Genomic DNA, 17,121 nt, shown 5'->3' with positions numbered 1-17,121 from the left:
GCCTGGCTCTGTTGAAGGCAGTAAAATCCACCAACCAGCACCTCTCAAGCTCACTGACATTGTATCTCTGTTTAATCCGTACAAAAAAACACTAAACTAAGCCAATAGTCTCCTGACTCGAGCTACAGTGTTATCGTGCAGACATGACAGTGGTATCAATCCTTTAATCTCACTCTCTGCAAGAAAGGGAACAACTGCTTTTCACAGGCTGGCAAATTGTGGCATTAAACCTTGTGATTGCATCGTGAACATATGAATGCAGACATGTTCTACAATGAGCATTTATTCCTTGCATTTACTTGACTGATAATAAAACACCTCTCCCTCTCTGTTCCCTCCAGAGATGGCAAGCTGGGTCTCCCTCCTCCTCCTCTTCCTCTGCCAGTTGATCTCACAAGCTCAGGAGGAGAGTGGCAGCGTCCCCGCCCTGGACTTCACCTCTGAGACCCCCATCAACAATGTGGTCCAGGACCCCCTGACTGGCCGCATCTACCTGGGAGCGGTCAACACCATCTTCCAGCTGGGGCAATCGCTGCAACTGGAGGCCCGTGCCGAGACCGGCCCCAAAGAGGATGCGCGGATGTGTACTCCTCCCGCTTCGGCCTGCCAGGACACGAAGCTCATGCCCAATCTCAACAAGCTCCTGCTGGTCCACCCGTCCAATGGCTCGCTTATAGTCTGTGGCAGCCGCTATCGTGGCATCTGCTCGCTCCTCAACCTGACCAACGTGGAGCAGCAGCTGTACTACAGTGATAGTAAAGGAGAGAGGACTTACGTGACGAGCATAGAGGATAACGTGAACGTGGTTGGCGTCATGTCCTTCTTCAAAAAAGAAGGAGACAGATTTAGCGTGTTTCTTGTTGGGAAAGGCTATGGAAGCCTGGACAGCACAAAACTCATCAGCACGCGGATCCTTAAGGACTACCGGGAGTGGGTGGTGTTTGAGAGCATCGTTGAGGCATCTGCGGTACAGACTACGCCATTCGTCCCCAAGTACCTGCACGACTTCCGCCATGCCTTCAAAGAGGACGGGTTTGTTTATTTCCTATTTTCACGGACACTTGACGGTACAGACAATAAAAACTTGACCTTTGTGTCTCGTCTTTGCGAAGACGACCCTCACTATTACTCCCACACAGAGCTCCAGTTAAACTGTGGCTCAAATAACCGCTACAACAAAGTCCAAGCTGCGTATGTGGCCTCTCCCGGCAAAGAGCTGGCACGCGTCATGACTGGTACGTATGGGAACGTCCACTCCTTGAACAAAGTCCTGTTCGTGGTGGCGAGTGTGGACGACAACGAAAATGACTCTGCCCTCTGCATGTACCCGCTCAACTTCATCAATGAGCGGCTCGTGGATATTATTAGCGCCTGCTACAGTGATTCAGGGAAAATTTCTGGGTTCCCCGCTGTGGACATCCCCTACTCATCTAAAACTGATGAATTCTGCACGTCAAAAATTGCAGTAAGCGTTTCTCTTGTGGTATCTGAAATGGAACAAATGTGAGAGTGGAATAAGAATTCCCTTAGCTTCAATCAATAACACACAGATGTGTCACTGTTTGTTTTAATGTCTCAGTGTTTACTCTGTACGATCCTTTGTATTGCTCTGTCTAAATATTCTGCCTCACACATTTCCCTCCCTCCATGGCTCTTTTCCCAATTCCCTCAACTCATCTAGGATAACACTATATAGGAATGGTAGGAAAGTAGTAGCCCAAGGGCCAAATCTGTCCCTCTAGAGAATCTGGCCCTCAGCCAAAAACCAGACCAATCAGCGAGCTCATATGTATTCCATGGATGGGTCTGGTGCTCCCAGTGTGCCATCAATCTAATACTCTTTGCTTTCTCTTTGCAGAAAGACACGTTGAAAGACTTCAAGTGCGGGGCTGACTTTCTGCCTTCCCCTCTGGCCAGCAAGCCCAAATATGCCTTGACGGTTGACCCAGTGTTGACCCAGTCAAGCCTTCTGACCGCTGTGGCCGTCGCTGTGGAGAATGATCATACCATCGCCTTCCTGGGGAACAACCAGGGAGAGGTCTTCAAGGTGGAGTTGTCTTCTGATCCGCTGCTCTCCTCTACTTTTTCCTTTAAACTTTCACCTTGGAGGTAGGAGGATAAATATCTGACATTTTGTTTTTTGTCCAGGCACACCTGTCCGCGGCGTCACGTGTGTACAGCAAGACTTCCGGCAACACCATGGGAGAGAAGGTCAACCAAAACCTTTTCTTTGACCTCAGTCAAAGCCACCTCTACATTACGACTGAGAAAAAGGTATACAGATATCGTACATAATGTAACACATTTCCACACGGGGGGCATTCAGACTCACTACTACTGTAATCACCTCTGTTTTATGCAGCACTAAGAGCCCAATGCACATACAACAAATGTATTTATATACATACATACACTTTTGATCAAAATGTTAAGACCAGTTAAAAAATTGCATGAATTTGCATTTTGCACTGTTGGATCTTAGGAAGGTTCTAAGTAGAGCTTCAAAATGCAAAAAGAAGAAATGGGAACAAGAGACCAAAAGTTGTGAGCAGGCAATATATTGAAAACAACAATTTAACTCAAATGACTGTTCATCAGCTGATCAAAAGTTTAAGACCACAGCCTTTAAAAGCCAAAATCTGTGCAAAAATTTGGATTCCATGTCATTTCCTGTCAAGTAATCACACTGTGAAGATCTCTTGATGGCAAAGGCAAAAAAGCTCACCGTCTTTGAACGTGGTAGGATTGTTGAACTGCATAAACAAGGCCTCTCACAACGTGCCATCGCTGCTGAGGTTGGACCCAGTAAGACAGTTATTTTGCATTTCTTAAAAGATCCTCAGGGTTATGGAATAAAAAAATCAAGTGGTAGACCCAAAAAAATCTCACCGGCGCTGAGCCGGAGGATCCGAATGGCTGTCCGTCAAGACACGGGACGATCCTCGTCCCAAATTAAGGCCATTACTGGTGCTGACTGCAGCCCAATAACCATCAGACGGCATCTGCGAAGGAATGGCTTCAAAAACAAGAAACATCTTCAAAGGCCACGTCTCCTTCAACGCCACAAAATTGCCTGTTTAGACTCTGCAAGGGAGCACCAAACATGGGACATTCAAAGGTGGAAGAAAGTTTAATTCTCTGACGAGAACAAATTTAACCTTGATGGTCCTGATGGCTTCCAACGTTACTGGCATGACAAGGAGATGCCACCTGAGATGTTTTCTACGCAGCACAGTGGCGGGGGCGCCATCATGATCTGGGGTGCTTTTTCCTTCAATGGAACAATGGAGCTCCAGGTTGTGCAGGGGCATCAAACAGCAGCTGGCTATGTGGAGATGTTGCAGCGGGCATCCCTCATGACTGAGGGCCCTCGTCTGTGTAGTAACGACTGGGTTTTTCAGCAGGACAACGCTCCAATTCACAATGCCGGTCTGACCAAGACTTTTTCCAGGAGAATAACATCACCCTTTTGGACCATCCTGCGTGTTCCCCTGATCTTAATCCAATTGAGAACATTTGGGGATGGATGGCAAGGGAAGTTTACAAAAATGGACTTCAGTTCCAGACAGTGGATGCCCTTCGTGAAGCCATCTTCACCACTTGGCGCAACATGCACACTAGCCTTTTGGAAACACTTGCATCAAGCATGCCAAAACGAATTTTTGAAGTGATCAACAATAATGGTGGAGCTACTCATTACTGAGTCAGTTTTTGAGACTTTAATTTCTGTTTTAGGGGAGGTTTTTTTTTTTTTAGCTGTGGTCTTAAACTTTTGATCAGCTGATGAACAGCCTACTTCAGTTAAATTGTTGTTTTCAATAAATTGCCTGCTCACAACTTTTGGGCTCTTGTTCCCATTTCTTCTTTTTGCATTTTGAAACTCTACTTAGAACCTTCCTAAGATTCAACAGTGCAAAATGCTAATTCATGCATTTTTTGAACTGGTCTTAAGATTTTGATCAGGAGTGTACATACATACATACATACATTTAGGTCTAAAGAATGCTTTGGTTTACATTAAGTGTCAGTTAAATGATTTTAATAGAAGCTCATCTCTTCCATTAGATATATATTCAGACATAAAATGGTCCTCTTTGTTTATTTAGAGTTTTATGTCAATGACTCATGCTGTTAAATTAGTTTTCCCCACAAAGGAGTTGATAATACTTCCTCCTGTTTTACAATCAACAGTTAAATGTTTTTTTACAGAAAACTAACAAAGCCAGAAGGACGCTCTGGATCTGCACCAATTTCACTCTCATAAATAGCAGTCCCCGAAACATGTCTGATTTTTTTCATCAAGATCCGTGAATTATGCTCTGAGAAAAGAATGAATATGTTGAAAAATGCCCTATCTGGTAATGTAAAAGAGAGTAAAGATCTATTGGAGTCTTTCTTGACACAACCACATCCTCAGTGATAATCTGTCCCGTAGTTTTTTTTTCATTTAGCTACCTAACAAAACCAAAAGTGGAATCCTGCCTACACTCACCTCCAGCACACTTTGCCAATCGCGGCACTATAGGTTGGTGTGGCTGTCAGATCGTCTGTTTTTGGAAAGTCGGACACCACCTACGCTGGATGGACGGAATTGTTTTAATAGTTTAACGTGGGTAGCAGACGTGCCTCGTCTGCTCATTTCCATTGCAAATGCTTTGTGTTGTGTTTTTTCATAAGTGCACTGTTCATCAGATCATATTTCATGTTGTAGATCACCAAGGTGCCTGTGCAGACGTGCCTCCAAAAGAAAGACTGCCAATCATGTGTGGAAATGATGGACCCTTACTGTGGCTGGTGTGTCCTGGAGGGCCGGTACGGTTCACACACGGCGCACGCCCACATGCACGCACGCACACACACGCACACACTTCTGTACTTCTATCTTAGTGAGGACATTGGCATAATGCATTTGCCGACCCCTTACCCTAACCTTGACCATCGCAGCTAAATGCCTTACCCTAAAAGCAGGTCACCAGCCTCTGAAAAACTGGGGACTGGTCAAAATGTCCTCACTCAGTAAGGTCTATGCTCAAAATGGTCCTCACAAATATCTAAATACAAGTACACACACACACACACACACACACACACACACACACACACACACAAACTGCATCTTCTTACAAATATACGGACAGAGCATCAGACTAACACAAACACCCACACATCCAATTCCATCTGTAAAACACAGCGGGGTATTTGTTCAGTATTTTATTGCATTCACTTTTAGTACCCCCTAGTGTTTATATTCCATCTCCTGTTGTTCCTGCAGCCGTAAGGAATTAAAGCTGTTTGTCAGCCTCATGCAGTGAAGGCACTCTGTGCAATTTACTCTCATCAGGCTATATTTATCAAAGTCTGGAGGGAAGGAGGGGAGGCGTGTGTCAAGCTTTTGACTGGGATGTGAACCGCAACAGGAAAAAAGCAGAAAACCAGTTGTGTAACTCTAAAGGTTATTGATAGTCTGCACATTCAAACGAAATGATGCTGCATCCAGCTCAGGAATGTAATTTAGAATTCTATGGGTTTCCTAAGAAGGTATAACAACAACCTGAAGTAAAAACAATTGTGGGGTTAGTATATGATGTTGACGACAGTGTAATCAGACAGAGAATGTAAAAATAATGTATAATAAATAGATCAATATAATACAAACAGATATTAGGATATTGCCTTTAACAAATGTATTAATCTCTCACTCTAGCAATGATTATTATTATCAAATTATATGAATCCTAAGGGAAAGGTTAGTTGATGCTGATGGAATCAAGTTGCCTGTTTTCCTCTGATAAACTTTTCAAAACCCCCAAAAATATTATTACAGTTGAGAAGCAGCAATGAGGGTTAGGGTTAGGGGGTGTTTTACATTTGTGCTTAATAATGAGACAAATAACGAATTTTGAATTAAGTGTTTTTTTATTGTAATAATGTGACGCATAACCTTCTGCCAATGTGGCTGTTTACTATTTGAGATATCTATACAAAACTTTGCTTTGAAAATCTGCATCAGCCTTGCTTGGATCAGGGGCTTGTTACTCACAACAGCACATTGAAAATCTGTTGGAGTCCATGGGCTTTGTTTGTTTTTGTGGTTTGAGACCTTGTGGAAGCGTTTTGGGGGCTGTGGAGTGGAGGCTGATGGGAGTTTATTCATCGTTTGTCTGAAGGTGTACCAGGAGGTCTGAGTGCCGGCGGGCTGAGGAGAAGAATGGCTGGCTGTGGAGCCCTAGGCAGCAGTGTGTCAAGATTGTCTCCTTCTATCCCCCGAACCTCTCCTGCAAAAAGACTCAGAAGGTACAAAGCTGCTTCTCTTCTCACTCATTTCTGCCTCTATTCTTGCCACCTGTCGTGGTCCCCCTTGCGCTGCGGTACATAAACCCACTTTCCTTCATGTCGCACAAACATGCACTGTGAAAAAAACAGTTTTCATTGTGAATCAGGGATCCTGGCTCTTGCTCTTCCTACTTGGTATTGATCCACCTAAAAAACTCCATCCTGGCTTATTATAACTGACCTGGTTGATTGTGCTCCCAGCCTGAAGATGGAGAGCCTCTCTTATGTGTTTCGTGACTACTTCTCTGTCCCCCCCTCTGTGACTCACTCTGCATTTCCGCCAGCCTCTCACACTTTTCTCATTCTCAATCAATCACGGAAACGGTTTCTACGCCGAAGGTTTCAATTACACACTAAGCAGAGAAATTATTTTAAAATCCACTAATATTATGCTGCAAAATGGCTCTATAATGTTCTCAGCAGTTCACGCAGCTCTGTATATCATATTTCTGTTCAGGTGAGGATAAACATCCCCTCCCTGCCGACCATCGGACTCTCAGATCGTCTGCACTGCACCATTGAGTCTTTCAAGAGTGAAGGAAGCATGTCGGAAACTGGTCAGGTGTCCTGCGATCTGCCTCAACCCTCACTTATACCACAAACACCCGAGGGCCAAGGTATTTCCTTTACAATGAACCCGTCCTCCTTTTTTTATTTCATCCTCTTTCAAAGCAAACTGTTGTTCTCTGTTTTGACTTGTGTTGAGCCCAAAAAGCCTCCTGTTTTGCTCCCATGTCAATTGGTTCAGGTAATTTGAGAAATTGCAGATTTAGTTTTTTTGCACCACAAAATATCAACAGAGGTGGATCTTGCTTCTTTTTCTGTTAATTTATCATCCGCATCAGGAGAAGAGATTTGTCTGTTGCGTCTTTTCCACAGCCTATTCAAGTCCGAAATGTTGTACCATTATCCTGCGTCTTGATTCTGTGAAAAAGAAATGAGCAGATCCTGTTTTTCCGCAGCAGTGCCAGATTGAGGTCTGTGTAAAAGGCAGAGCCGGAATGACTGGATAGACACTGACGCTGCTGTGTTACACATCACACCTCTGATTCCAGAATGCTGGCAGTGCTATCCGAAATCACACTCCGGGGCAGCATGATGCCCGCCTTTGTTTGGTTCAGTGTGAACATGCAACATAATGCAAGCTCGTTTTCTCTGTTTAAAAGAGGCAATGTTAAAGTAGGTCAATACTAAGCAATTCAAAAGCACTGGTGGTTCTTTTTGATGCTGAAAGAATAACCTCTCTCAGGATAATTCAGTGATTTAAAAAATGTTTGGCCATATTGAATTACTTAGAAGTCATGTCATATGAGTCGGAGCTTATCCTTCCTGTGCTGTTCTATCTTCAGATGCATAAATTACAGATCTTATAATGAACTGGATTCCTCTGATATTAAGACTCCTTGGTTGTAAATGTAAATACATATCAAACCCTCTCTTTGCTGTTCCCCCAGACTTTGTTGCTGTGGCCATTACGGTGTTCGTCAATGAGACTGTGGAGCTTTCTACACGGGAGTTCAAGTTCTACAGCTGTGCCGCCACAGGGAGAAAATCAGAAAACACACCGTGAGTCAGACCCTTTATCTTTTTAGAATTATTTTCTTATAAATAATTATAACATTTTATACTGGTTTTATCTTTGGTACATGTCAGTACTTTGTATAATTTTGCTTGTCTCAGCCAGAGAAGAAAAATGATAGTTTTCTTTTCCTGGTGATCTTTTCTTCGTTGCTGCTCCAAAACATCAGTTGCACTTTACTGCCACTGGCAACTACTGTTTTTAGAGCAGCGAACAAGAAGTGATTTACGATAGAGTAGCATTAGCCACAGAAAGCTAAAAGTTCAGCCATTGGTAATATTTCACTCTGTAAAGTCCAGGATGAGTAGCATACAGCAGTTAAAATATGTTGTATATGTTGTCATTTTTTAAATGTAATGGTTTTCGGATCAGTACTTGATCAGAAACCAGCATTCATTCCACAGGTTAGTTGCAAAACTGTTACCTAAGCATTGTTTTTCTTCTTCATCCTCTTAAAATTCACTCATCTGAAGGTGTTTGCCCATTATTCCAATAGGATTCTGTAGACTTGGGGGTTTTCCCGTGTCTTAGTATTGTTCTGTCAGTCACTGAGATGCAGGCCGTGATTACAGAAGGTTCCAATGAGTCAGCCTCTTCATCCATCAGTTCTGCTCGGTCACTCACTGAAAATACAGTGACACTGAACACAGTATCCACTGACAACCTTGATGCAAACGCATCACCGCGCCCAAACAGATGAGAGATCAAGGCTCTGTTTGTAAATTGTGATGCATGGTAGTTTTGAATGCACCTCTTGCATTTTTCTCTCCTGCTTTTATTACCGAGCCGAGGAAATTGCCTCCGTTTCCTTTTCATTAATCAAAAAATGAAAGTCGATCTTGCTATTTTTTCCTCTCCCCCTTCCTGATGTTTTTTCCCCCTTCATTTCTTTCATGCCGAGGAATGTGTGATGAACGAGTTTTTCTTATGTGAAGTTGCAGAGATCTATTTGGTTGTCAGTAGCATGGATTTTTATGCCGGACACTCTTTGATGAGTTTGCATGTTTTAGAATTTTGTTTGTCTGTGTTTTTTTTAATGTGTGTGTTTGTGCTCCTGCAAAATTGTGTGCGTAAAAGCACTTTCTTATCTTGGCTGCTTATCTCTGTGTATTTTCAGATGCATGTCATGCGTGGCAAGTCAGTGGGGCTGCCAGTGGAACGTAGAGGACCACACCTGCAGCGACATGGACGACAGCGTGGTGGGCCCCAACATCATCAAGTACCGCCAGGTTGGTTACACGAAGGTCAAATGTCAGGGATGATAATTGTGGCAAAGTGCAGCCGAAAAGTTTAGTAAGACGCATCTAATCACCACACAGGATGATGCTGCAGCAGCGATCCAAAGTCCCCCTGAAAATTAATAAAAAACTAAAATCCTGCTATCAGCTTCCCATATCTTGCGTGACAAATGTTTGAAGGGTGGAGGATTTCAATTCACAAGTCAGCAGATGTTGCGGCGATACACTTGTCTGTTGCTGCAGATGAGAGGGTGTCCGCTAAGTGCTTGGCATATTAAAATGTATATGACTGAAGGTGGAGGAAGAGTATCTGATATGTGTTTGACGCCTTCTCAGGGAGCGAAGTGTCCTCAGTTTGAGAATCCGGATCCTGTGCTGGTTCCCGTCGGCTACAAGACGAAGATCAGCTTCGAGGGGATCAATCTGAAGCTCTACGAGGTAAAGTGGCACAGGCATGGAATTTCATATTAGGACCATACTGAACCGATTGGTCGCAGCTTTTTAAAAGGTGATTTAATAGATAATCCCAACTCGTACAAAACTATTCACACACTGACAAAATAAACTTTTCTGATGCAAAATATAATCCATTATTTTATCATAATCTATACACGGTCGCCGAACTGATGTCAGTGTAGCTCAGACGTAAAGAGGCTTTCAGTCAAACCGCCCTATGGATTTTTCTAGTGTTCTCACATCGAGAATCAATTGACTTTCTGATCTATGCCTGTTTTTATTCACCTCTACATGCTTAAGTAGTCTCCTGGATGGCACAGAATTTAAATGTCTTACCACTGAAAACATGTTTACCAACACTACCACACCTTCCGTTGTGACAAGGAAAGATAATCCAATCTACATTTCTCCAGGTAGGAACAGATGGCACGGATATCTACACGCACAAGAATAGTCTTTTACATTTCTTGTCTGTGATGAGGAAAAAAGAAGATCACAGAACAGTATTTCAATTTGTTTTGTATTGTTCTTATTTTGTATTTATGTTATATTGTTTTTTCTTATGTGTAGTTCTTATTGTGTTTTTATGTTTTATGTTCATCATATGCATCTTCAACCAAAGCAAATTCCAGGTAGGTGTTAACGTACTTGGCAATAAATACATTCTTATTCTGATTCTTATTCCAGGGTCGTGCATTCACCATCGGCACGGAGCTCATGAGGAATGTGGAGGAAGAGGTCAACCTTGAGGAGGGGCTGTTCTATACCTTCAGCGGCTTCAATGTGAGTACGACCGTTTCATGCTGAACTGCTGATTTTGTCCATAACTGAGCTTTTTTCAGATGGCTTGTGGGAAATTTACCCTCCACTCACTGCATTTCCTTGAACTATGGCTGATTAGTGGACCTGATTATCAAAGTCTAATTTGAAGCAGCTATGAAATAATGGAATATACTAAAGAGCACAACTTGATCTCAGATTTTCTGAGCTGAAAAATGTAATATGCACACATCAGTGTTCCAAACATAAAAATCAAATCACTGGTTTCCACAGTGCCTCTGATACTCTATAGCTCCCTCTAACGGTCAGACCCCCCTCCCTGTTATTTCCGGTCCTCCTCCACATAGTGAAATCTGTGATTGGGAGGCTCAAACAGTGCCAAGCCCCCAGCTATGTTTTTTTTCCGACATTGATTTCTTCAGCTGAAAACCTGCCAGACTGGGTATAATTTTTTCCATCCTATTTTCCCCCATTGGCATGAGGGGGAGCAGCAGCCCACATTGTTTGCTGATTAGAGCTTAAGTGCCATTAATCACCTCATTCTGTATTAATAATTAATTTTCTTCATTTTCATTTCTTAGTTTTCCTACAATAAGTCACCGGAGACCAATGTTCTTTTCTACGTGAAGGACAAGGAGTCAGGCAAGAAGATGGACAGCACGCTGAACGGTACGCTCGCACATTTTAATGTGGAGATCTTATTTATAATGCCCTGTGTGTGCACCGCTAGTCCCAGTGCAGGGGCTCTGCTAGACTCGAGGAGGGCACCTTAGAAAGACAATAGATGATTAAACAGAAAGTGAATTGTTATAAGTTTATCATGATGGGTGTTTCTACAGGATATGAAGGATTCAGATGAGCTCACCACAAGTAGTTTGAGTAGGATGGTTTTCATGTCATGCAATTCTAAACAAAGTTATTGGATCAGATCACAGACATCTATTCAAAATTCAGAATACGAGCTTTTCACAGCAGATGGTTTCAGAAGTGGGCTACAGGGTTTAGGAGGGGTTTTACAATAGAGAAGAAAATATATAAACATATAAAGTATTCATACTTTTCATGATAATGGTATTATAACAAAAGATGTGGGTTAAACATCAGTGTTATTAATTCACTAACACCAGTTAAAATAATATTTGCTTCCGCCTGCCTGTTAATTATGCAAAAACGACAGGACAGATTACCACCAGGTAATGGAGGGATCAGTGTGGGTCAGGAACCCATTAAGGTTTGGTGCGGATCCAGGATTACATTTTTTTGCTTTCTTAAACATTACGAGATAGGGAATAATAGATGAATCTTGCTTAGGGTGATGATATAAATGTGCAATTTGGTGCTGATCCAATTAGAAATTCAGATCCTGTGAATTAAAATGTGGTTTCATTAGGTTTGGCCTTGGTGGAGGTATGAACTCTACTGAGGGACATTCTAGACACCAATATTTTATATAAAGTTGTGTTTGCATTTTATCTGTGCGATGTCGGCTTATCTTTGATTCTAGCATCTTTTTTAGAAAAACACTCACTATAATAAAAGCAATAGAGTTGTGTGATAATGGACAATTAATCAGCTTGTTTCTCCCTCTCAATACTTCTCATTTAGTCACCCTTTACAACTGCTCTATGGGGAGGGAGGACTGCAGCCTCTGTAAGAACGCAGACCCAAAGTACAGTTGCGTGTGGTGCGCCAAGCAGAAGGCGTGTGTGTACAATAGGCTGTGCAGTGCACAACAAGGCTCTGCGGAACCCCACCACATGGAATGCCCCGACCCCCAGATCACTGATGTGAGTATTTACTGTGTTGTTATCTCTCTGTGTCAATGCCTGAACTGGAAACTGTAGTTATTTTAAAGACTGGTGTTTGGCGGTGAAAAAGCATCGTCTTTGGCGCTCACATTGAAGCACTTTGTCAGCCACATGTCTTTTTGTCCTCCTCGCTGACAGGTAGGTTGAAAAGCTGTTTCTCCTTGAAGGCACTTTGAGCTGATCGGCACGTTTAGATTGGATCAATTCTTTCTTTGCTCACTTAATTGTAGGTGTCTCATTGTCATTGACAAAAATCAGTAATGGTATTGATGCAACAGAACTTATGACCATACACACTCCTATTCAACCTGTTCAGTAAATATACACCACCACATACAGCCACAAGGATAAAAGTTGTTTCCTGTTTTGATATTTTGGAATATCAAAACAGGAATATACGTATATTCCCTGATGGAAGCAGCCTCTTTCAGCAGGATAATGCATCTTGCCACACTGCAAAACATAGCTTGAGGAACATGACAAAGAGTTCAAGGCCTTGGCCTCTAAATACCCCAGATCTCAATCCAATCAGGCATCTGTGGGGTATGTTGGAATATCTATATATCCTGACGGATGACAAATTAAAGATTGAAGCCAAGTATCTTGGCTTCGATTCTGCAAGTTGCTGCGACTCTACCGGAGGCAAAGACACCATTCTTCTAAAAATAACTTTCACCATTTGGTGTCTTGCCCAAGTCAGTCAGAAATCTCCGGTAGATGCAAAGTTCGGTTGAGATCTGGTAAAACAGAAAGTGACTAGAATAATACAGAAACAAGGGAAGTATCGTTTCATCTCAGTTTGACATCTAGTATATGTATTGGGATCCAAAACAGGGGAGTGCATTTTGAATCACATCTTCTTTCACAAATCAGAATTAGACATCTAATCCTGTCTTGCTATAAACGCCCACCTCACCTCCACACTGTGTATCTCCCCATCCAGATCATCCCTCGTTTCGGACCCCTGCTGGGTGGCATCTCAATCACCATCCGGGGCACTAACCTTGGTATCCACAGGGAAGACATTAAAAAAATCACTGTGGTCGGACAGCCCTGCATCCATCAGAAGGAGAAGTACTCTGTCTCCACGAGGTAATAATCATAAACCTTGATAAAAAGTATTTATGCAAATATGTCTGTAGAATGTCTTTTTATTGTATGCTGACGGGTTTTATCCAAGGCTAAGTATTGAGAGTGCTTTGGTTTTCCTCAAGGTAATGGTTGTATATTGGGTGGAATAATTTAACTGGCTGATTATACCAGTGTATTGATCTGAAAGTCTCCAGATGCAGGTTGATTCAGAAACAGAATGACTCTATTTAAAAGGGGACAACGTTGGAGGAAACTGAGACTGAGAGCGTCCTTTATTGAAAATCTGAGTCAAGAAAAAAGCACAGAGCAAACGGACAAATACTACTTTCACACTGGACTCTAAAACAACAGTTTTTTTTTTTCTTCGTCTCTTGGCCTCAATCTGTTATTTAAGTGTAAAGGCTAAAGGGAGGAAGTTTCACGAGCCCTTGATGTCTTCCACATAAGAATTGAATATTCTAATTGAGGAGGATACGGTTTAGCAATACAAGTTAACACTGTGTTAGAAATGCTGAAGGTTATAGTCCTTGAAGGTTGTATTAAAAGGTATATATATACTGCAGCTGTCAGATAAATGTATTTGAGTAAAAAGTGCAATGTGTACTTACATTTTAGTGGTGAAAAATCATGCAATCAAACTACTTGGACAAAGTACAAGTATAAGGGTATTCAAGTGCAGTGCCTGACTAAAAGGACCTTATTGCTTTTTACTGCAGGGGAATGACGTCTCCCAGCCTTTAAAGGTGGTTTTTAAATAGATTCTCTGACCACTTAGTCAGTTATATGTGACTGCTGATGGACAGGACGTTCTCTTTGGCTTCACAGCAACATGACTTCTTGGAGATATGTGTTCACCAAAGCACTAAATACACGCCACATGGATTTGCAGCAGATTTTGAGAGGTGTTTTCATGCTGCAGACATCCTGTTCCACCTCATCTCAAAAAAGCTTTAATGGGCTGAGTATTGGCAAAAAAAACTGGAATACTCTGGCAAATTCACTCTAGGGGTGTTAGAAATAAGTGTTCCTTTTATAAAAAATTATCCATTCAAGGGATCCACATCGTCGGCCCACAGCCACTAGCTAGACCTGTTGACACGAGCAGGATGGATTTGCATTTACGGAGAACTCTTGCTCTGCCATCCGCATGGCGAGGCACACACCGGGATTTATAAGACCAGCTGGAATGTTTTTCTCCCTCAATACATCTACATTTGGAGCTCATGTGTCGACTGTATCCTTCATTTTGTTTTTACATGTGCTGCGTAAACGCTTGAGTTTTTTATAGCGGCGGGCTCAGGAGGGCACTGGCCCCCATGGGAAATCTGACTGGCTCCTGAAGTGCCCCTGTACTGTCTGTAGATAAATTCAATGACGGGGTGGTTTTTATTTGTTTTTGCTTAATGCTATAGAGATAACGGTAAACAATGAATTACTTAAATGTGCATCTTACTGTTTCAGGAATTGTGCATGGATGTTGCACATATATTCGGCCCCTTTATGGCTCCTAATTTATAGAAATTCTAGATCCGCCTCTGATAATGTTGCTGACTTGCTCGTCATTATATCATTATATCACTATTATCTCAGTATATCATTCCTTCACATTACAGTTTTACTGTTTATCGAATGAGGGCTGCCATGTAAATGGACCTCAGTAGCACATTTTCCACTGAGGGCTGCAGCAGACTGAGACGTGTTCAGGGTTTCCACTAACTACAGATGCTGCCACGTGGGGAAATTCCCAGAGGTTTCAGTTTTTGAGCTCCGCGAGTCAGTTGGTCAATCTGGCATTAGAATTCAGATAATGGCTGCTGGAGTCAACAACATTACTGAAACATCAGCTTTAACCAGTTCACACACTTTTTTAACCAAAGTCTTTGAGTTCTCTTTATAGAGTGACTTTCATAGATAAAAAAAAAACTGTTAAGTTTAATAATAGTGTCGCGTAACTTATTAAAGATATTAGAAGTCACGTGAACACTTCACATGTCTTCCCCTAGAAGTAGCTAACTCTAATGGATGCATCTGGACAAACCTTGCATAAGGTTATTTGTTCTGTTTCAAGGCTGCGAGTCAGACTCACAAAGATGAGTGTTTTTATTTGCATTAACTTTTCAGGTTCAGAGACATTAATCAAATCTCCAAGCTTTAACAAATCAGAGGCATTTGAATATTTCGAAGGAATACATTTTCATTTTTATTTGAAAGAAAAGTGTCAAACCATGATCCAAAGCTTCTTAAATGTGAGCGATTAAAAGGCATTACTTTGCCTTAGTTGACATCTCTTTGTAAATGTTTCCATCAAAAATAATAAATCAAGGAAAATTATCAGTAGGTAAATTGGTAATGAAAACTGGAATTAGCTCTTAGTACATTGCATTACACTGTCAAGACCAAAGAAAATGTTATGTCAGAAATGTTAATGAAAGTGATACAAAAAGCAGATCCACACCAACATTTTGAAGGCTCTTCTTTAGCCAGTGACCCATCCCTCCACCGAGTCTGGTACAAATCGGCCAGGTGCTGTTTTTCCAGAATCCTGTGGACACACAAACAAACAAACAGACGGGGTTGAAAACACAACCTCCTTGCTGGTGGTTTGTTATTTGCAGCCATGGTCTTAAATGTTTTCTTATCTTCCCTGTTTTCCTGTTGACCTGTCCAGCGTGGTGTGTGAGATTGGCCCTGTTGACCAAGTGAAAAAACACTGGGGCCAGGTGGAGGTGGAGGTGGAGGGGGGGAAGAAAGGAACGTCCTCCATGGTCTTCACCTACAGGGTAAATACTCTTCTTACACACACATGCAAGCACGCACGCACACAGACATGTGTCTCCATGTCTTCCGTGGACATAACATTGACTTATGTTGATGTCCTGGAGACTTACACTCACCTTAATCATAGATACATGATTTACATTATGGGGATTACATTTTTGTTGTCCCCAGAGCAAACACAGACACGCACACTTTCTTGACACCTTACATTAACGACATGACATATTCACCTGCCCCTAAACTTAAACATGATGTGCACACACACACACACACACACACACACACACACACACACACACACACACACACACACACATATCTTACATTCCAAGTCTCAACCCCTAAACAGTCCTTTGATGATGTGGAGACCAGCTAAATGAACTCGAAATTAATGTCTCAAACCAAAATTGGTTTGCACACACACTTAAACACACACCATCTTACATTCATTGTGAGGACATAATGTGTTCGCTAGCCCCTATCCTCAGCAATCACAGATTAATGCTTAACTCTGTAAATGAAATAATTCACAGCTGAGTCCTTAACCACAAAACACGTATGCACCAATCAAAATATCCTCACAGTGATGGAAATTTGTCCACAAAACATAGAAAAACACACACCACTTATACAAGCACCACATCTGCCTCAATTTGCTGAGTAAACAGTTAGGCATAGCACTCCCCTGTGGGGAAGCTTTAGCGGAGCCACAGATATGAAAAGCCAGTTAAATAGCACCGCTGCAGTCTGTTAAAGTATTAGAAAAGGGGGACTACTGCACAGCGTCCGGTTAAAGAGGATTTGTGCACATTCTTACAATACTTTAACATTGCATTGTAACTGAAAGTGGATGATTCATTTACCAATACATTAGATGGTGTATTTGAACATGGAAAATGAAATGCCCTTGCTATGTACTGATAATGGATTCTCTGTAGGTGGGAAATAAAATAACATAATGCGTGTAAGAGTGTTCCTCTACTATATATACTTTGTGAGGACCATTTTAAGCATAAACCCTACAGAGTGAGGACCTTTTTGGAAAGTGAGGACATTT

General features: G+C 42.0%; 1 protein-coding gene across 1 annotated transcript in view; it reads left to right on the top strand.

Moving 5' to 3' along the window:
* The window catches only part of plxnb2b (plexin b2b), a 127,109-nt gene that overhangs the window by 81,765 nt on the left and 28,223 nt on the right, over positions 1 to 17,121 (top strand). The window contains exons 3-16 of the mRNA XM_062390111.1: positions 342 to 1,465; positions 1,859 to 2,047; positions 2,149 to 2,274; positions 4,712 to 4,812; positions 6,168 to 6,294; positions 6,791 to 6,950; positions 7,788 to 7,899; positions 9,030 to 9,141; positions 9,487 to 9,588; positions 10,294 to 10,389; positions 10,968 to 11,055; positions 11,992 to 12,173; positions 13,138 to 13,286; positions 15,955 to 16,066. Of these exons, the coding sequence (XP_062246095.1) occupies positions 344 to 1,465; positions 1,859 to 2,047; positions 2,149 to 2,274; positions 4,712 to 4,812; positions 6,168 to 6,294; positions 6,791 to 6,950; positions 7,788 to 7,899; positions 9,030 to 9,141; positions 9,487 to 9,588; positions 10,294 to 10,389; positions 10,968 to 11,055; positions 11,992 to 12,173; positions 13,138 to 13,286; positions 15,955 to 16,066 (2,778 nt within the window). The 5' untranslated portion in view covers positions 342 to 343. The remainder of the gene's footprint in view (positions 1 to 341; positions 1,466 to 1,858; positions 2,048 to 2,148; positions 2,275 to 4,711; positions 4,813 to 6,167; positions 6,295 to 6,790; positions 6,951 to 7,787; positions 7,900 to 9,029; positions 9,142 to 9,486; positions 9,589 to 10,293; positions 10,390 to 10,967; positions 11,056 to 11,991; positions 12,174 to 13,137; positions 13,287 to 15,954; positions 16,067 to 17,121) is intronic.

The sequence above is a fragment of the Platichthys flesus genome, chromosome 6 (assembly GCF_949316205.1).
Source record: "Platichthys flesus chromosome 6, fPlaFle2.1, whole genome shotgun sequence".
Taxonomy (NCBI): domain Eukaryota; kingdom Metazoa; phylum Chordata; class Actinopteri; order Pleuronectiformes; family Pleuronectidae; genus Platichthys; species Platichthys flesus.
Note: the sequence above shows the minus strand (reverse complement) of the source record. Positions and strands in the feature narration are given on the sequence as shown.